Raw genomic sequence first — 21,052 nt, forward strand, 5'->3', positions numbered from 1 at the left:
TCCATCTTTCTTGCTTCTGCTGGGTTTCGAACCTGAGTCCCTTGAGTTTTTCGCGCAAGCTCCAACCAATTGCACTACACACACTTTTCAGTAAATATTTGAAATATCTAATATATAACACATATGTTTAACATGAAAATATATTTCGAATGTAATTTTGGACCTTTAAACATTAAAATTAGCAATTTTGATAAACATGAAAGTTGTAGGCAATTGAGTTATTGTTCAAACCCAATTTGAATTATCTCAATCGGAGATTTTAGTAAAGAGTTATGTCTGAAATACATTTAGTGACAAAGCGTAATTCATAAATTTCGTCACGAAAGGTACCCATTTGACAACGAAATATATTTTTTGTCGCTGAAAGCGTTAAAATGGTGATGAAATTATTTTTCGTCACCAAAGTTAAGCATTTGGTGACGAAAAAAATATTTCGTTACTAAATTGCTCACATTTGGCGAGGAAATATATTTTTTGTTACCAAATGATTATCTTTGGCGACAAAAAATAATTTTGTCACCTTTTTTAAGTTTTCGGTGACGAAAAATATATTTTATCGCCAAATGGGTAGCTTTAGTGACGAAAATATTTTTTTCGTCGCTAAACAGGCATAATTGGTGACGAAATTATTTCGTCACGAAAGTTATCAAAATAGTGACGAATTTATTTTTTCGTCGCCAAATATACTCATTTAGTGACAAAATTAAATTTTGTCGCCACTTTTTCGTCGCTAATTTTCATTTTTCTTGTAGTGACAGTTCTAACAAAGGAAAGTAGTAAACTGGTTATTAGCATGCTTAACAATGATCTATACAAACTAAAGCATAAACAGTAGGACACCAAACCCCACGCAGACCTGCGCGCGCAGCCACGTAGTGGTGCACGCGTACAGACGACCTACGCGCGCTGGTTTCTACCACGACGATTTTTGAAACCTTGCCAGCTTTAGGGCCAGGACTGGTATTGATTACCAGCCTTGGCCCTGCCAACCCCCCTCAGGGATCAAAACAAAAAACAATAGATATGCTATACCTAGATTGAGTTTGAAAGAGATTGAACTTTGAGATTTGAGGCTTGATTGAGGTGTTTGAACAAGCTATGTTCTTGGAAACTTTGGATTTTTCTAACCCTAGATGTGTGAGAATTTATAACCTTATGAAAATTTGGAACCCAAGATGTATGGATTTTTCTAACTCTTTGAATGGAAGCATATGGGGGGTATATATAGGAGAGAAGTGGTAGGTATGGAGCTGCTGTCACGACCCGATATCCCTAGACCCCTTATAAGGGAATCACGGCCCATGACCGGCCAACAAGGCCTTCTTACATAACCAAATGGGCTCAGAAAAAGTGCTCTAAATTAAAAAACAAGGATCATTTGCGGAAGCGATTAAGAAAACTTCACTTAAATTTATGGGGTCTATTAATAAAAGTAACCATAAACAAGTTTAAGCAAAATTAGCACAACCCATTTGGTTTAGAGCATCCATACATTGATAATTTTCATGATATCATAATTACATTAGGATGAACATCCATAACCTTTCCCTAAAATACATAGCTTACGTACATCACTTTGCAAAAAAAAATATATACATCCTTGATCATAAGGGAAACAAGTACAAAACATGTCCAAAAATACAAGTCTTCTTTCTACTTCCATTCTTTATGCAAAACGATTCCATGAAGTCCAAACTTGCACAAAACATTGCACCTATAAGCTATCATACTTCATCACCTGAAATTGGTAATTAAATCGTCAGCTGAAAGCTCAGTGAGTAAAGCTCATACTCTAATTTGGGTTTTGAATATTTAACACATATAGCACCCTAGTTACAAACATTTAAAAGAAATCCAAAAGATATTTTATATGAAAGCATAAAGTACTCGAACACATTTACATAGCCAATACTGCCAAGCTTATCACACACATATACATACTTCACACATATCGGGATCCCAGCCGATTATTGGTACCCATCGGCAAAGGCACATACCTGGATATTATGGAACCCTCTAGAAAGGCACATACCTGGATATTATAGAACCCTCCAGGGAGGCACATAATGCTAGCTATTATGGAACCCACTAGCGGGCACATACAATATAACGCAAGGGCACATACACACTTCATAGACTAAGACTTGTAACATCTTAAAAGCACATTGAGAACCATTCCACATTATAACATAACACTCAAATCACGTAGACATATTACTTCATGGAATAGGAAAACCAAACCACACTTCATAGAAAAAAGAAGTTCATAAAATTTCCCATTTCAAAGTATGAGGTTACTCACATTCCTTTGCACTTCAAGTAAACATCAACTTGTATCCCTTATATCCTTCTCTTGTTCACCAAATCCTACATATTGTATATGAACATACATCATTTACACAAAGAACTCATAAAATGATGCACATGCATGATTCCCTAAAAAAATGACAAGTTAACCATGACCTGCTCCAACAATTCTTGAGGATAAACCACAATGAACTAGGTCTCGAAAATTTTAACACATAAAGGGGACTCATATGCACATGGTATCAAATTTTATTAAGAATTTACGTGGCCAAGAACTTCCCTTACAAATTAGAAGCATAAGGAACAAAACTGCAGAATTCAGCACAGTCCAAAACAGAACGCAGCTTAGTAAACGAATTGTTTAAAATTATTCTCTTTGAGTTTTATTCTAATTTTTGGACACAATACAATAGACACATATGGGTACCTCACATAAAAATTTCAGAAAATAACGCGATGAGAAACTAGGTCAAACTCATCAAAAAACGAAGGCCAAAACAGAGGTTCAGCAGTAGCAGTAAAACAGAATGCAGTCTAGTGCGAGATTTTTCTAGACTTCGTTTCAAGGAATATTAATCCCAAATGTTTACAGAACATTGTAGACTCATTGAGTAACATCCCTCAAAAATTTCGTAATTTTTGAAGATGATTTACTATGTCTAAAAATTCGTGGCTTAAGGTAAAAAATTCAGCAATTCTCTTGACAGATTTTTCTCAAACTCTCTTTCATCACAACTAGGGTTTAACCCTCTTCTTTACCAACTAAACTTAGAGGAATACATCATATAAACAACATTATTGCATAATCTCAAGCAAAGTTCCTTATTCTCTAAGATGCATATGCAATCTTACATGAATATGTGCACATACTTAAAGATTCATGTCAATACAAGAAAACTTACCACTTCTAGGTTTAAATCATGGATTGAGAACTTCAAATACTTTGATGAGAGATGGAATTGAGGGTTAATCTTGCTCTAGATACTTGATTTCTCCTTAGATTGAAACCCTAGAAGTAGTAGGTCATGGAGTTTTCTAGAGTTCTTGAGAGAAAAAGAGAGATAGAGAGAGAGAGAAGTGTTGTATATGAGAGCAGGAGAGGCGTTGATTTTTATCTCACTTTAAGGGTAAAATAGTCCTATGAGGTGTCGTGTACAATACTCCATGTGTCACAATATTTATAACTTTGTGTAATTATAATTATTCCTCACATAAAATTTCTAGTCACATAGATGCACATAATACATAAATAATATACATGGCATAATGCGAACATAATTTGTGTATCACATAGCACATAGCACATAGAGGACATGTAAGCACTTAAAACCACATAATTTAACATCTATGATTAACTTATACTTAAACAAGCATGATTAGCATAATTAAACCCCACGGGTGTCACAGCTGCAAAGAGAGGAGCTCAGCCAGTCCACAAGGCTGGCTGAGGTTGCTTGGTGGTTAAGCTTACCAACCCATAAAGGTGATGAGAACAGGGTTAACTGGCGAGCGCGCATTGCGCTCCGGCATGCACGTGTTGCGCCCTGGTGCGCGTGGGTCAATGGTCAAGCTTTGACTGTTGACCACACCTGGCAGCTTGACTCGTGCGCGCGAGTTTGGGAGCAGCGCGCGTGTACCACCTACTCATGCGTTGGTCAACGGTCAAGCTTTGACCATTGACCAACACCTGTCAAGTTGATCTGTGCACGCAGGCTCTAAACCAACGCGTGCCAGTAAGGTTTTTGGCTAAGGTTAGGGGTTCAAGGGTTTTTCAAACACTCAAAGCTCGAACACTCGACATTCCCGGGGTGTTCTTGATTCGTTTCATCATTGGGGAATCAAATACCATAAGTAAACTAATCTGGAAGCCCAAATTGGGGTGTCTACACATTGTTTGGCGGAGTCTAACTGTGACTTGGACGCTCCGAGTTCTGATATTAAATCTATATATATTGTGCACATTTGTTTTTCTTTCTTGTTTTGCCATATTTCAATATGTTTTGTTATGTTTTGTTGTGTTTTACTTTGAATAAAATCTTGGAGATGATTAACATGCAAAAGATTTCACCAATGTGTTAGTGTAAAAGGACTTTCGTTAGTTCTTCCTTGTAATAGTTTATCGTTAATGATTCATGCTCTCCGAATAGGCCCTTATTGGTGGCAGCTTAGGTTTGTGGGTGAGGTTTGATATTTCCTGGAGTGCACGCTAGGTTGTATCTTTTCTTGCTTTGTTTTGATCATAGGGGACGCTAGACTTGATTGTTTGGTGAGGTCGAGTGATAAATTTTATTACGGGTGCTAGCATAACAAATTTTCGATGGTCTAGTATAGCCACCCATTTCTGACTCCACTGGTAAGAAATCGTATGACTCGTGTGATCGCGTGATGATCGGGTGGTGTTCAAATGTTTGTTTTGCATTTCTTTGTGTTTTTTGTGTTTTCTGTCTTTTATGTTTTGTTTAGTTTGAAACCGGATAACACGGGCCGGTGTTTCTAATGTCAATTGTTTTGTGGAAAGTCGTTCTCTCAAGTCTTCTGCAGGGTTTATATGCTACCACACCAGCCTTGGTAGTTTGGGCCTAAAGCTGGGGTGAGTTAGGCGTTCAGGAGCCATAAGCATGGGTGCGGTACGAGCCGCGGTTGTTAGTCTGATAAAGCTTTGGATATGACCCAGTGTGACTAGCTGTGGTTCCGAGTTAGCAGAACCGAAGGAGTAAACCCTGGAAGCATCTAATCTGACTGGAGCGAGACATTGACATAAAATTCTCTAACTTGGTCGAGGTATTTAGGGCTTGACATTCCCCTTGGACGGTACATTCGCTCACTTTTCTCTCTTCGCTCTTGTTCTTCATGCTATAAAGGCATAGCATCGCCTTAAGTTAGGGGGAGGGGTTAGCTTTATGTGCTATTTGTTTCATTTTATGGAAAATTTGAAAATTTCAAAAACAATAAAAATTGAAAAATCCAAAAAAATGAGAAAATGGAAAATTTTCAAAAATAAATAAAGTTTTTACTTGCAACCCTTTTTTTTGTCATAAGTTTTTAGCTCTTTTCATGACTTGTTGCATGCTCAAGAATGGTTAGTTGACAAGAGTTCGTAGCAATCCTAAGAATTTTTGTGCTTCTCAATTTGCATGATTGGTTAAGATTGAACAGTTTAGGTTTTGAGTTAAGTTTTCGAGCAAGCTTTGGCCCATATCCCCATCTTTTCAATAAAATGCTTGTAGTTAGGTGAATAATCGCATGTCCATGTCTAATTATGTATTATGTCGACTTTCAATCATTTTAGAATCCATGGCGTACTTAAGAAAGGATACAAGGCATTCTTTACATGATCATACCACATATGTGTCACCTAGTCCTATTTTGCATCCTGTTCTTTTCCCGCTCTTTGTTTTAACCTAGGCGACCGATTGTTTGGAGGGTTGTTAGGATGAGTGTTCAATGTTCAAAGGTGTTTTGGGGGTGTTATTTGAGTGTTGGAAGTTCCGGGGTGAAAAATGAAGAAGTGCAAAAGTTCGGAGTTAACAGGTTCAGTATCGGTATAAAGTAATTTATTCTATCGGTAGCGAAGTGATCTCAAGAGCTGGTTAAAGCATCTCGGTATCGATGGGAAACAATTAATTCTATCGGTACCGAATTAGTTATTCTCGAAGACACCTAAGTAGCTCGGCATCGGTAGAAGGAATAATTTTCTATCGGTACTGACCTCATTTCAGCAGCAGATCAGTCTAGGGCTCAGTCGATACAGAGAACTCTTTCATCTTCCCAAGTTCGAAACCCCTCTATCTCTTACCCTCCATTGTTACTCCAAAACCCTAACCCTAAACCTCCAATCCCCACCAAATCTTCCATATTCTCGCACAAAACACCCAAATCCTCCATCTCTTTCAACAATACTCAAGTTTTCTCCACCAAATTCAAGGTTTCAAGCCCAAAACAAGGTAAACCCATCTCCCCTCTTTTCAAATCCAAAATTTTCACCTCTTTTACATAAAAAAAATATGTAGTTTCTTCCTATTTTCTACCCATATACCCATCATGCACCATATTTTTCTACCTACATTCCATTTTTTCCACCAAAAATTGAAAACCCTAGAAAAACCCCACAAAAATCCGAAAATTACAAAAAAATAAACCCAAAACCCCTTTTAGCTTTCAATGCCAAGGATTAAACAGACAGCACATCGGGCTATCTCTTCTCAACCGGAGATTGAAGAGGAGGATGATTTTATGGCAGAAGAGGAGGAAAATCAGCCGGAGGAGGCTTCGGGATCTCGAGGTCAGAAACAGAGACGGACTCGGCAGGAAATTGCAGCAAATAAAAGGAGAGGTTGGGAGGCTAGCTTTGATAGCCGGAAGTTCAAAAATGAGTGGCAAGTGGATGCCGAGGCATTACCCGATGGTCACGTGGGCCTCCGATACATCATGCGCAAAGGTTTGAAATTCTAGACTGAGAAATTAGTTAGTTACAATAAAAATGCAGTTGTTGAGTTTTATACGATTATGCATATTCCTGAGGGTGATTGGGAGAATGATTTGGCTATGAAAATTACCTCGAGCGTGGGGGGCATTGACATTGACATTACTCCTAATGATATTGCTGCATATTTGAAAATCCAACGCCCCCCTCCCCAGGCTGTGAATTATCCCAGGAAAGATGAGATGATTGATCTACAAGTTGTGAATGAGGCCCTTTATTGAGACCCCACGGAGGCTACTATGCCTCATGTGCTCGGAAATTCAAAGCTAGTTACAGATTTTTGAATAAATTGATTCACTTTAACCTTTACCCTCGAGGCACGGAACACAAACCTATAAGGAAAAGTGGAGAAATTATGTATGCTTTCACGGCTAATGATTTGGTAGTAGATTGGGCCATGTTCATTTGTACTCAGCTGCGTGATTTCCGAGCTAACACGTTGATTACTGCCAACATGCCTTTTCCTTGTATGATTACGAGCTTATGTAAGGAGAAAGGAGTTAGGGGGCAGCTTATGAAAAATTGGAAGAGCTTTCTTCGGGACCTATAGATGATACATTTGATGAGAAGAGTTTGTCTCAGACTCATGCTGCAAAGGAAAAACAAGTGGAGGCCGGGGATTATTTGACCACTATGTCGTCGAAGAAGGAAAGGCAAGCATCTTGGATGAAGAAGTTGTTCTGTCAGGGGGTTGCAATCATAAAGTGTCAAAGGAAGGAAAAGATTGAAAGGAGGAAGATCATGAAGGAGCAAGAAAGACAGGCAAAGGAATTGGCTTGGCAAACATCACTTCTAAAGCAGCAATATAGGGTGAAATATGATCCTGAACCAGTTGATGAGGGAGAAGTTAGTGATGATTTTGCAGGGTACGAAAGTGTGGAGTTGGCTGACTGATGAGGTAGTGAGTTGGTGGTTAGAAATTCCCCTTACTTGGTCGGGGTCTTGGTTGGTTGACATGCCAACCACTCTATCCTTTTTGTTTAGCTGCATTTCGTTCCGTAGTTAGTTTATGCACATTGTTAGTTGTTATTGGTTGGGTCAGTTTGGCCATTGACTTGGTTGATTTTATGTGTTGGCGGCGGTCAATCGGGTAGATATCCAAGCTAGAAAAAGACCGTCGCCCATTTTTGCTAACCCTTTCTTTGTAACCAAGGTCATTAGAAGCTAAAAAAGTCCTTAGTTGATCTTTTGTGCGCCTGGATTCCTGTAAGATTGACTGTCTGATATTTGCATAGTTAGTTGCATGACATGTTTTCCTTTCGTTATCCAAATTTCATCTGCTAGTTTTCAGTTCTATTGATAAAGTGTCTTCTTTGTTTGAGGCATAGTAGTTCTTTTTCACTGTTGCCTGTTTATCAAGCATTTTTTTGTGGGATATGGTTTTAGTCTGAATTCGCAGGTTTTCTGTCCCGTATCCTCCCTTTGTTCGAGGACACAAACTTTATTTAGCTTGCTCTTAACTTGCTTAATACTTAGCCTGTTTAGTTGGATGCTAAAATTGTGAATTGAAGAAATGAAATAAAAATCCAGATTGTGGAACTCTTGCTAGTTGGTAGTGTTGAGCATGTTTTGAGTTATGATAGCGGAAGGATTGCATAGTTTTTAATTTTCAAATTTTCTGCATTGTGTTTGCTAGGGACTAGCAAAGTTCAAGTTGGGGGGTGTGATAAACACCCGATATTACCATTGAGGGGGTGCTAAGTCTCTAGTTTAGTTTAGTTTCGTTGTTAATTTAGTCGTTTTGACTTATTTTTGCATGTAGGGTTTGCTAGTTCTGATTTGCAGGAAAATCACTCAATAAAGAAGTTTTAAGGCCTAAAGCGTATCAAAGACTTTCAAGGGCTCAAAGATGATCATGAACAAAGAGTTAGAGACCCGAAGGTGACCCGATGGCACGAAGATAAAGACAAGGATCGAAGAGGTAGAGCTGCTCCATAAGAGCTCGATACCGATACCCTACAATATTTTCTATCGGTACCGACCGGCCTTCACACCAGCCTTAGCGAGCTCGGTACTGGTACCATATCTTTCCTTCTATCGGTACTGAGCGGCCTAGCACAGCAGCTTAAGGTGTTTGCTATCGGTACCGAGGGCTTCAGAGGGAGATCTTTGGAGCATCTTTGGAATATTCCGTGCGCAAATCTTGGATAATATAAAAGGGCGTGATGTCACCTTGTACCAATAGATTGGATGGCATATTTTCTAGATCTAGGATAGATTTTGAATCACTTTTTGAATTGTTCTTGGTGTTCTTCATTTTCTAGCACTTAATATTTAATTTTCTGCTTTAAGTAATTTGTTTTTGCTATTTTTGTCTTCATTAAAGTTGTAGACAATCCTCCGATCTATCGTTTAATCTAGTTTTCTTCAAGTGTTGTTATTTCAAATATGCTAGCTAGATTTTTGCTTGCTCTTATCTTTTTAGATATGTGTGAGTAGTTTTCCAAGGTTAGGTCATGGGGTGATTAGCATCTCATGGCTTGAGTAAAAAATTGCATTTTTCACCAATAAAATTTGAATCTTTGGTTCGAAAATCGATGTGTAGTTCGGATTTATTTGTCAAATTGCTAAGTTGTTAACCTCTTTGATCATGTGTAAGCAAGAGCATCGCCTACTTTCCATACATGATGCTTAGAGCTCTATCGCTCGAGGTGTTTGCTAAATAAATTTTAGAGCTAGCTTGGTAATCAAACCATTTTATTTTCCAGGTTAAGAACCTTAGTTCAGTATCTTAAACTGTATAATTGAGTGAAAAATGTAGTTTTACTTTAGTCATGGGTGTTAGTAATTCCTAGACCTAACCTACTTTTTATCCTAGTTAATTCATTTTTAATTAGCCTTTTTACTTTCTACCGCATACGTAAAACAAAGTTGGCTGCCTAAAAGCCGAAAACCCATACTTACATCTACAAAGCCATCCAAGCCGTATTATCTATTCCCTTAGGTACGATCCCGGTCTTCCGGATTATTATGCTTCAAATGACGTATTAAGCCCTACGCTTGGGGCATTACTACAAGCATGTTTAAAACCAGTTTATTGCTTTCTTATGCTAGATCTATTAGTTGTCTTTCAATATGCATTTTCTGTTTCAATGGAATACCCCTGGGGTCTTTCTGGACATGTCCCAGAGCCCACGACATGCAAAACCAAACACTGATAGGATGGCTCAAACTAGCGCGCGCACTGGTTCATCTCTGACCAGTGAGTGGCCTTTGCATGGGTAACTTGGCCTTAAGCCTTGTCCCTATACTGTTTATGGGGTGTACTATTCTTTTGGTGGCTTCCATGCAAATTAAATTGTCTGTAACTATATATTTAGCTGCCATATAAACTGCTTGGTTTGTTCTGGGTGTGCACTGATCCTTCCAGAGCCTAGAGGGATGAAAGAAAGTTGTGGGTTTAAACCCATTGGAGCGTGCAAGTTAGGGTGTAGCGCGCGCAGGTCTGGTCACCATGCAGTGGCTTGATCAGTGCATGCTGGTTTCTTCCTGTGCACGACACTCCAAAATAGTGGCCTCCAATCTGTTTAAATCCCATAGGAATCTGCTTTAATCCTATTCTAACTATTTCAATAAAGCGAGAATGTCATCTATCACATCCTACAAACATCTTATAGTTTTAATCCCCTTAAACTGTTCCCCTGCTCTAACTAGCTAAAAACTGATTAATGAAATAGAATCGCAAACATTTTACAAATGACCGATCTCTGGATTGGGCAAGAGGGGTGCCTTAAAAACCTTCCTCTCTTGTAACCTGGCTCCCGAACCTAAGATATTCTGGTGATGACAGACTAGAAATAAGCCTTTTTTCAAATCAAACACGTAGCATTATGTTTCAAGTTCGGTTCCTTGGGTGGGGGACCTTCAAACCCAAATGGCGACTCTGAATTGAGCGTTTTGCCATGCTCTTTCAAAAGGCGGGCACCCATCAATTTTTGGGGCGTGTGCCCACATCGAAACATGCTTTCTCACTACCATATGAGTTGACTTAATGGCTGTACATTACTGTATGATTTGCTTATTATTTCTGTACCTTCGTATCAACTTTAAAGTTTCGGTTATGCTATGATTGATAAAGATTTAGCTTAGATCACTGGGTTGGTATACATTAGCATTCATCTAGATGATGCTAGATAAATGGATGAACCGAAAAGTTATAGTCTAGTAGGAGGATGGGTGCAAACAGGGGCCCAGTCCTGTAGTAAGATGGGTGCGAACAGGGGGCCAGTCTTGCAAGAAGATGGGTGCGAACAGAGGCCTAGTCCTGTAGGAGGATGGGTGCAAACAGGGGCCCAGTCTCTTAGTAAGATGGGTGCGAAGGGGGTCTAGTCTTGGTTTTAGTGATGATCCTAATTGATGGTATGCCATGGGCACTTCCAAGAGGTTATCGTGCCCTTGTTATGGCTATAAATGGAATATATCCTTTTAGAGCCTTGCGTGTAGGACAGGCAAGGGGGGATTCGCCCATGACACGGTCATAGTCAGTGATTGGGGGGTGGATCAATCTTGTGGAAAAGATCATAGATTCACGTAAGAGAATGGATTGTAAGAAAAGGATGACGTGTTATATTTTTGTTCTTCAATTGTTATCAACTGTATTATCTGCTAGCTGTAAAGTAAGGGGTTAGTAGGGTAAGGGTTTTATCTACTGAGTGTCAACTCACGGCGTTTAAAACGCTAGGTATTAAGGAGGAGGCAGTACAACCAACTGGAGGAGCCGTACATCACCGAAGACCGCCCGAACTAGGATGGGGAGTTTGTCAAACCATGGAGAAACCATTAGAAGTCGCTCTAATCTACTTTTAGTACTGTACTTTCAATTCCAAGAATAGTAATCACTAACTCCGTACCCTTTTGTATGTCTCACTAGTGCATGCCCGTGCCTGTGCAATGTATCTATAGGCACGTTGCTAGTGCATGCCTGAAGGCACAACTCCACGATCATCACACTGCAAATAAATACTGGATATTGAACCCAATATATCAACCCCTGTCCAAGAGTAAGATTATAAGAACCAACATTTTAAAATTTAAACATACTAACCAATGCTCTACATTAACTAAATCAGTAGGGGATAAAAAATAATAATGGGAACTCTTTTTGGTACTGGTTTTTTAAAATTTAAACATACCAACCAATGCTCTATGTCAACTAAATCAGTAGGGGATGAAAAATAATAATGGAAACTCTTTTTGGTACTAGTTTTGGCCTTTTGGTTTAATTTATAAAAATGAGAGAGCAATAAAAGTAGGGGACGAAAATTATCATCCTTCTAATTTGATGTTTTAGATTTATGCAGCCTTATACTTGAGAAAAAAATGATAAAACACGTAGTCATGAACTATTTGTTCACACACTGCATACGCTTACACATTTTCCAACTTAAATGGATGGCCAATAGCCATTACCTGCTTCCAAAGATTTTTCAAAACACATACAATTGAATAAAAAGTAGTCTACTTACTATAAAAACCAATTCACTGCTACAGATTCACCGAACATTTGTTGGGCATTCCATCAAACACCTTATTGGCTAAATAAAAAAGGTAGTGAGTACATGAGAAGGAAGGAAGCTAGAAACCACTAGTTTAAACAGAGCAGTATCAATGATTTTGCAGTGACGTCATGGCCGTGGTCTACTTCGTCGGACCACACTCAACCCATTTCTACTGCTTGCGTGGAGAGAGAGAGAGAGAGAGAGAGAGAGAGAGAGAGAGAGAGAGAGAGAGAGAGAGAGAGAGAGAGAGAGAGAGAGAGAGAGAGAGAGAGAGAACCTATAGGGAGCAAGGGGGAACGTGGTTTTGAGAGAGAATTTTGTTTAAGATTCCTCCCTCCCTCACTAAAATGCTACTCAAATGTAATGTATTTACCAAAATGTCATGGTGTAAGATCCAATGGCTGTAACGTATTGAAAACTCAATCTAACGGCTTAAAATGTGCTCTTATTTGTATGTGTACATAAATTTTGGAATATTCCCTTAAAATACCGCTCTGTTTTATATAGTATATAGATATAGATATTATGACAACTTTTGAACAAAATATTAGAACTTCTGCTGCTTAACTCTATTTTCAAGACTTTATATAATTTTAGAAATATCAAATCAAATGGAAATGATTTAATTAATGTGTCCGAAAATCGGGGCATTACAAGAAATGTCGATTTATGGTCATATTATCGACATTTAGATACCGAAAGTTGGTCATTGTCTGAGTTCTTCTTTCCAATTGTTAGACTTTTTTGGGTTTCGATTTTCGATTTTGAACTGATTAGGTGAGTTTCGTTTTCAATCTCACATGCTCACAAATAAAAATGGTTTCACAACCATGTTAAACTTATTATTGGCAAATGTTGTCGTGGTGGTGGTGAGTGCACACACACACACACATAGAGAGAGAGAGAGAGAGAGAGAGAGGGGATTGGTGGTGGTTATGGAGGAGTGGTGGTGGTTAGGGCTGTAAGTGAGCCGAACAACTTGCGAGCTCGGCTCGACTCGGCTCGTTTAGCAAACGAGCCGAGCTCGAGCTCGAGTATTCGGCTCGTTCGATAAAAGCTCGGCTCTTTAAGGGAGGCTCGGCTCGATTAAAGAGGCTCGTTTAGTAAATGGCTAAGCTCGGCTCCTTAAGACTCAAGCCGAGCTCGAGCTCGAGTTTTTGGCTCGTTAAGTAAACGAGCCGAGCTCGAGCTTGCCGAAGCTCGGCTCGTTTACACCCCGTGGTGGAAGGAATTTTAGAGGAGGGGTATTGTGAGAAGTTTTGGGAAATTTATTGGGTTGCGTGGAGTGAATTGGGTTTCTAGAAAATTTTAATGGGTTGTACGAAGAAAGTGAATTGTGTGGAGTAAATTGTGGGTTGCGAATAGCGGCTCTTAACTATATGACACAAATGTAAGCTTATGCTTTGATTGTCAAAGGTACCCGTCTAATTTGGTTGTACTCGTTGACTTTCAAGGGTGAAGTTTGGAGTTCGAGTCTATGTAAAGACGTTGAATCCTTTTTTTTTTTTGTCATCCGTTAATCTTAATCTATTCTATCTTAGAAGATTTGGGAAGAGGAATGAGTGTTAACTCACTTATTTTTTTGCTAATCCTAATTTAATGTATACAATACTGTTTTTGATTTGTGTCAAAACTATAGTTCATAAAAATCTTATACTTTGCACATAGTACAAAGATTTTATGCTTTATAATTTTGACAAAAATAAAAACAATTTTGACATTAATAACACTCAAAAGAAAAAAATACCGACTCTCGATTGCGTTCCAATTTCGATGGGCTGGAACACAGCAGCAGTCCAGAAGGAAATCGCTGCATGTATGCCTACGAATACAAATTTCCCAAAATAACACAGATCGATCCATTCTCGTTATAAAATCCTAAACTCAGACCCACTCCACGTTACGAAACTATAGCGACCCCCTAAAGAAGCGTGCTTCGTCGCCTTCCCCCGGCCTCACGTTACAGCCAATCAGTCCTTTTCGTTAGGGTTTTTTCCCCCGTTCATTATACCAGACCACTTCCATTAAGAAAGCGTACCCTCACATCATCGCCCCAATCTCTCTCTACCATTTTTAATTTGTAGTGCGCCTCTCTCTACAGTTTAGATTTTGACCGCGGGCACACCACACCCCCCCTCTCGAAAATCTGGATAGTCACAACATCCTTATGTATCACTGCACTTTCTAGTCTAGGGCCTATATAGTGAGAGAAAAAAAAGAAGAAAGAAAGTAGGCACACCACGCATCCTTCATTTTCACCTCCATACCAAACACAACAATGAGATAAAGGTGTGATCTTCAGTTGCAAAAAAGGTACATTACTCCCATTCCTCCATATTCCTAGCTTATCTGTAATTTTCACCTTTAGGCATGGTATCACAAATTTATTTGCGTGACAAATTTTTTGTAGCCATGTTCTATGTGACCTAGCTGCTCCACCTTCCCCCAAATTGTTATACCCAAAAAGCACAAACGCACAATTCATCAGAAAAGATGGATGATACCCTTCATTCAGTTCAGTTCGTAATTAAATCAAATGTTCTTTTTTTTTTTTTTGGTATCTTCGTTGTGATTTTTTGGTGCATGGGTCCATTGATCGGGAACTTTGTGTATCGGACCCACCTTTTTTGTTCCAAAGACGGGCCCTGTTTTACACGTTGACGATCTGTGTGCATTGGCCCTGGATGTTGATGTTTTCCATTGGGTTTTATTGAATTAAGATAATTTAGGGCTTTTGATGATTTATATCTTGGTGGACGGTTTTTTTAAGTTAGTCTAGTGAATTAGGGTTTTTGTTCATAGTCAAATTCACTGAAAGGTCGTGAAAAGGCTAGGTAAGATTTTTAGGCAAGTAAGTTTGGTTAATGATTGGTGCCTGTACATGCATAGTTACATTATAAAGCTGCTGTGTTCCAGTTCCAATGAAAGCTGTAATTTTGCATGTGTTCCAGTTCCTATAAAAGATTGGATAATGATTTTGCATTTATTTTCTCTTTTGGTGGACGGTTTTTGTAAGTTATGAATTAGGGTTTTTGTAAGTTTGACTATGAACCCAAACCCTAATTCACTCAAAGGTCGTGAAAAGGCCATGTAAGATTTTTAGGCAAGTGAGATTGGTGCATTTACATGCATAATTAAGTTGTAAAGCAGTGTGAGTTCCAGTTCCTATAAAAGCTGCAATTTTGCATGAGATGGAAAGCTAGATGTTTTGAATGACGAATTTGCATTTACTTTTTCAGTTGGAGGGTGGTAAAGTTATTTTTATATAGTCTGTGTACAGAATTTGGCATGGTTAGGTACATTGTTATACACAAATCAGTTTTTTGTATTTGCCTTTTCTAGGATAGGTTAAAGTAGAAACTTAAAACCTAAATATCTGTTAATTTGTTTCGTTTCTTCTTTAATTGCTTTAATATATAGTCTCAGCAGAAGGAATTTGGTAAACCTTTTACTTGTCGGTATATGTTTCAATTTCTCCTTTAATTGCTTTGATTTCCAGCTAATTTTTAATCTTTTGTATTTCTTAGTTTACAGTGCCATAATATGCTAGTAATTTTTTTTATTACATTTTCCCCGCTTTTTTAGGGAGGCGACAATTGGCATTGCTTTTCTTTTACCGCGTTCTGTTAAATTTTTTTGACCTAAACACTGATTGTCTTGCACATGGAGATGCAAATTTTCATACATACAACGAAATAGAATGCAAGGGGAGAAGTATGCTGCAAACGGGGGACAAATGCAAATGGAGAGACTTGAACCCGAACACTCAGTGTGTGCTTGGTTTGGAGTGGGGAAGGGAGGGGGAGTCGGGAACTTTGCTAGTCAATCAGATAACTCTAAATACTTCGGTTTACGCTAAAAATTAGTCATGCTCAATTCCATTACAGATCAACATCTAGATTTCAATAAAGATAATGAGTTGGTAATTACTAATATACTTTTTCTCGGTAAAACCTTTAATGATGCCAATGTGACAAGATGCATTCAATTTCATATGCAAACAAATGGTGCTGTGATTAGTCCAACAAAAATGAAGTCATTTCATTCTGCAAGGACAAGTGGTTATTAATGACGCAACAAAGTATAGAAAAGAGCATTAACTGCCCCTTTACCTGGTCCTTAGGTGTGATGGATGCTCTTTGTGCTTTCAACCTGTGCGATGTGATTCCCTATTTAAACACCCATGTGAGTGCGATGTAAGCATTTCAGCATGTGTCCATCAGGTCTTGCTTGTTTTCAAAAAATTTGTTCTTTGTTGAACTGGATGTGGTGGGACCATGGTACAGTTTCTTCATATGGATGTATGGCTGCATTTGATGGGACCGTGGGACGCTTAAAGCTGGACTTATTCGGCTCTTTATACCCAAAGCAAAATGGAAGCTTACTCTTTTTGCAGTAGTCTCAAGTTCAAGAGAGGGATTGGATTTTTTTGTTAACAAGGTAGCCTTGGCTGGACAAAACCTACTTCTTCAAACTGAATTGACTATTTGAGTATCAAAAAATGGGATCTTACATTAATGTATGAAGCCATGGCAAAAACCAGCTTAAAAGCCTCAAATGAAAGGAAGGGGGATTTTTTCTTATTTTCTGCTGTGTGGTTGATTAAGCCAACATAAAACTTCCGGCTTTAAGCCTCAAGCAAAACAGGGCCTAACTGCTACGGTAAATTTTAGCATTGTCCTACATAAATGTACTTATAGCCATTGTAACTTTTGGAAGTCAGGACGCTTATATTGTTTGGACTCTAGGATTTAGTTTGTGGTCTAAGCTAAAGACATTTGATTCCCTGTTTAAGCAAAATTATCAGTCCATTTAGGTGACTATGTCGTTGAAAATTTAACATGGGAAAAGTTGCGATGCTTGCTTAGTTACAAAGCATGAGTTATTATGACAGTTCGTGGAATTTCGTATGCTAGTTAGATCGAGGTTCATCAAGAAGCTTCTTGAATTGGTCGTGCAAAATTTCATTTCAGCAGAAGTGGTATTACGTCTTGCATTATTACTTCAAGGTTTTATTTAACACCGTTAATTGAAGTTTGCAACTTCAGAGACTTGTTCTTTCAGCGTCTGAAATACCATTTTAAGTGCCTACCATTTATGACATCAATTAGAAAGTATTCTGAGTCTGTAATCCTCGCTTTGTAAACTTTTTTTTAATCTGCAACTTTCTTTTTTCCTTTTCTGGTCCTAGTATTTGGAGTTGGGATCTGGTATCTGTCCAGATACTACAGTTCTGACTTCTCCTTTCTGCGTGTGGTTTATATTGAGTCAAAACATAAAGTTGGGCGGATTTGGAAGATTAGTCACTGGACACATTCATTTCATAATGTTCAGGTTCATTGCTGGTTTTGAGTAATTTGTCTAAAACTTTACTCAAAAAGCTTTCAGTGTGATTGTGTCACGTAGAACTGGAAAACACTATTACTGGTCGTCAAATTTTACATGAAAGGGTACTTAATGAAGGTGAGTTGATTATCCTCTATTCACTAGGGCTGCAAATGAACCAAGCTGTTTGTTAACGGTTTGAGGCTTGACTCGGTAAAGGTTCATTTGAGTTCAATTCGGGTACTAAATGAACTGAACCTGAGCCTCAATTTTAGGCTCGTTTAATAAATGAGCCGAATCTGAACCTGACAGCATTCGGCTCCGTTAGGCTCATGACTTCCGAGTATATGTATATATCTCATAAAATTCTATGTATAACCTTGATTAGGTATAAACTTTTACATTTACATAATGAAAATTTTGTAACTTGTACATGTACGAACTTTTTAAAAGTACTATAAACTTAAATTGTGCTATGTTTTTTTTTCTTTGACAAGTAGTGTGCTGTGTTTTTATAATTTTGTATATGTAAGAACTTATTTATGTACAAAATAAGAACTTCATTTACAGTTCTAGACCTGTATGAGAGTATATATATCTAATATTTTTTACTCGTTAAAGCTCGTGAACAAGTTTGAGTTCAACTCAAATCCAGGGAAGCTCAGCTTGAGCTCGGCTTGTCAAATTTCATTGAGCTTGAGCTTGGCTTGAGTTTAAAAACTTAATGAACGTGAACATTCTAAAACTTAGCTCGATTCGGCTCGTTTGCAGCCCTACTATTCACAATTTCTGGACCCCAGAGCATCTATTAATTATATTCCTAGTCATGTTCTTCACAATGAATCTCTCTCACAAATAAGGAGCTAGACGGACACCTAGGGGTTGGTTCCGTAACCCAATTCACATGTGTTTTTTGTGTCTGATATGTCCATCTGATTATTGAAATTTCAGGTAGGCCAGGTCGAATGGAAACGTGTTATGGCGACTTCAAGTTTGGTGCCTTTGGCTTTGTAGCTTTTTTAAATCCAAAACTTTTGTTTTAAAATAGTCTGTGTGTACCACTAATAAACATGGTACACACTAATAAACATGGGGCGATAGTAATTAGGAAGGACATATGCATACCACATGATTAATTTTTTTAAGGTGACTTCTAACCCATATTAACCACCAGTTTCTATATTGAGATTCGTTCTTAATTGTTTCATTACGATTGAGACCCGATTCATCTGTATGACTCCTTCATGTGGTTGAGCTTTGTTTCCACAGGGAATGTGAGAGAAATGTAATTGTTGATCTATACACGCTATATGGCATTACCAATTTTAGGATGCAATTATGGAAGTGCTTTCTTGTTCTGGCGTACAGTATGGCGGGGAATCTGATTGCTCGCAACAGGTTTCAGGAACAACTTTCATGTATGGTGCAGAATCAAACTGCCTTGAACATGGAGAACAAGTTCAGGTGGCAGATGTTAAAGTGAATGACTTGGTTCTAAATACTGGAGGGCCTCAGGAAGAGAGACAGGGGGGAGCTCAATGGACTGTTGATGAATTGCCTGATTCTGAAGTTCATTGTAATGGAGCTTCATATTTTGAGCTTGAGGTGGAGGCCCAACAATTTTCTTCTGATTCTCACGAGTCAGAGGATGAGAACTTGAATGTGCAAGAGTTTTTCACAGAAACTTCCGTGGCCTCTGAGAGCTCCCATTTAATTGTGGATACAATTGATAGTGGACTGTCCGGTAACAGGGAGGAGGATGAACCTTCAATTTCAGGACTGCAGTGGTTAGAACGTGATGATCCTGTTGCTGTTTGGGTGAAGGTATGTGTTAATCTTGTAGCTTTGTCTTCTAGCTTTTCTCCTTACACGTCACTAGCTCTTATAGTGGACACATACAGGTTGGATAGTTGTGGGATGGTGTTACTCTATGATTTGCCTTGTTGATTTGAGGTTTGATTGAAAACATTTAATGTGTTGGTTTCTGCTGAGGAGATGTCAATTTAACCTGGTTTTTACATATGGTTGCATTTAGATGGTCTGATTGCTAGCTATGTACATGGTCTCAGGTACCTTCATCAGGTATGGGTCAGATTCTGGTACTTCTCATCTTAATGACAGAAGGACATGCCAAAATATCCATATTGCTCGGTAGATTGTGCTTATTTTCTTTGATTAATAGAGTTTACAAGGTGCCTTATAATAGTACTAGATGGCTTGACATACATTGCTGTACCCAGTTTTAATAGCTGAAGCTTTTGAGACAATTGATAACTTAACATGGTATAAGAGCTCTAGATTTTAATAGATCTTAGTTCAAGTCTCTCTATTTGCCTCCCCGTTTGCATTATGTTTATCCTCTTTGCATTCTTTTGCAATATGTATGGATGTTTATATTAGATAGGTTGATATACATTATTGGGCCCATTTCCTGACAAGCCAAAACTCTAGGGAGAATTGGTAACTTAACAAATCGATATATGCATAATTCATTGTAATATTAGAATACAAAATATTCTTTTATTTTATTTTATAGGCAGAAGAAATTTTATTCATCTCTGAAAAGATACAAAAATTAAAAGGAACAAGGGCAACCAAGGCTAATATTATTAACCAAGGCTACCCGAGACCCAAGCGTTGGCAAGAGACCAACCAAAAAAAAAAAAAACCCTAACAGCACCCGTCATCCAAACTGCCGCCTGATTGGAAAACGCATCCATGCAAATACAAAATATTCTTGCTAGGTGAATGTTCAACTAAATATGTGAGTCAATGATCCATTCCCTTATCCTTGTGTCCAGCATGCGACATTTGTACTATAACATTTATAAGAGTCCATTTCAGTGATTTAACATAGATTTCCAGAAAATCAGATCAGTGGCATTCTTCTTTGGCGGCAATAATTTTGATGTTTATTTTCTGGTGCTATTGCCTATAAATTTTGTCACGTCAAGCTGTTGCATCTTAGTGTTACACACAACATCATAGAGATAAATGTGCTGATTTGTATCGGTATTAACATCTGTCAAATTTTTCCGGTGTATAGTGGAGAGGGAAGTGGCAAGCAGGAATCAGATGTGCAAGGGCAGATTGGCCATTGCCAACGGTGAAAGCAAAGCCGACTCATGACAGGAAAAAGTATCTTGTGATATTTTTTCCACGCACAAGAAACTACTCTTGGGCTGATGTCCTACTTGTGCGACCAATTAATGAATTTCCAGATCCCATTGCATATAGGTCGCACAAAGTTGGCATGAAAATGGTTAAAGATTTGACTCTTGCTCGACGGTTTATCATGCAAAAATTGGCAGTTGGTATGCTAAATATTATTGACCAATTACATGCAAAGGTGTGTTTGCGGTTCTCATTTTATTTACTTCTCCTTGTTTCTCGAATTTTGGATCTTCCTTTCAAGTTGGTTTATAATTGAAATCCTGCA

The 21,052-nt window shown here is 38.3% G+C and overlaps 1 protein-coding gene and 1 long non-coding RNA gene across 5 annotated transcripts in view; one reads left to right on the top strand and one right to left on the bottom strand.

The window, feature by feature from the left end:
- Positions 1 to 1,400: 1,400 nt before the first annotated feature.
- On the bottom strand, positions 1,401 to 3,174 carry LOC131303372 (uncharacterized). Its single transcript, XR_009191998.1, has 2 exons — positions 2,303 to 3,174; positions 1,401 to 1,738 (listed from the first exon to the last, which is right to left on the bottom strand). It is a non-coding gene; the product is annotated as an uncharacterized LOC131303372 (long non-coding RNA).
- A 10,867-nt stretch (positions 3,175 to 14,041) lies between these two features.
- The window catches only part of LOC131303373 (histone-lysine N-methyltransferase SUVR5), a 29,662-nt gene continuing 22,651 nt past the window's right edge, over positions 14,042 to 21,052 (top strand). Inside the window, exons 1-4 of one of the 4 annotated variants that reach the window (XM_058330212.1) lie at positions 16,412 to 16,484; positions 16,575 to 16,728; positions 18,883 to 19,437; positions 20,660 to 20,962. In XM_058330212.1, coding sequence (XP_058186195.1) covers positions 18,952 to 19,437; positions 20,660 to 20,962 — 789 coding nt within the window. In that variant the 5' untranslated portion in view covers positions 16,412 to 16,484; positions 16,575 to 16,728; positions 18,883 to 18,951. Of the gene's footprint in view, positions 14,602 to 16,411; positions 16,485 to 16,511; positions 16,729 to 18,882; positions 19,438 to 20,659; positions 20,963 to 21,052 lie in introns of those variants that run through there. The other 3 variants (XM_058330209.1, XM_058330213.1, XM_058330210.1) reach the window with 3 other exon arrangements.

Source organism: Rhododendron vialii, chromosome 10a (genome assembly GCF_030253575.1).
Source record: "Rhododendron vialii isolate Sample 1 chromosome 10a, ASM3025357v1".
NCBI classification, from domain to species: Eukaryota; Viridiplantae; Streptophyta; class Magnoliopsida; order Ericales; family Ericaceae; genus Rhododendron; species Rhododendron vialii.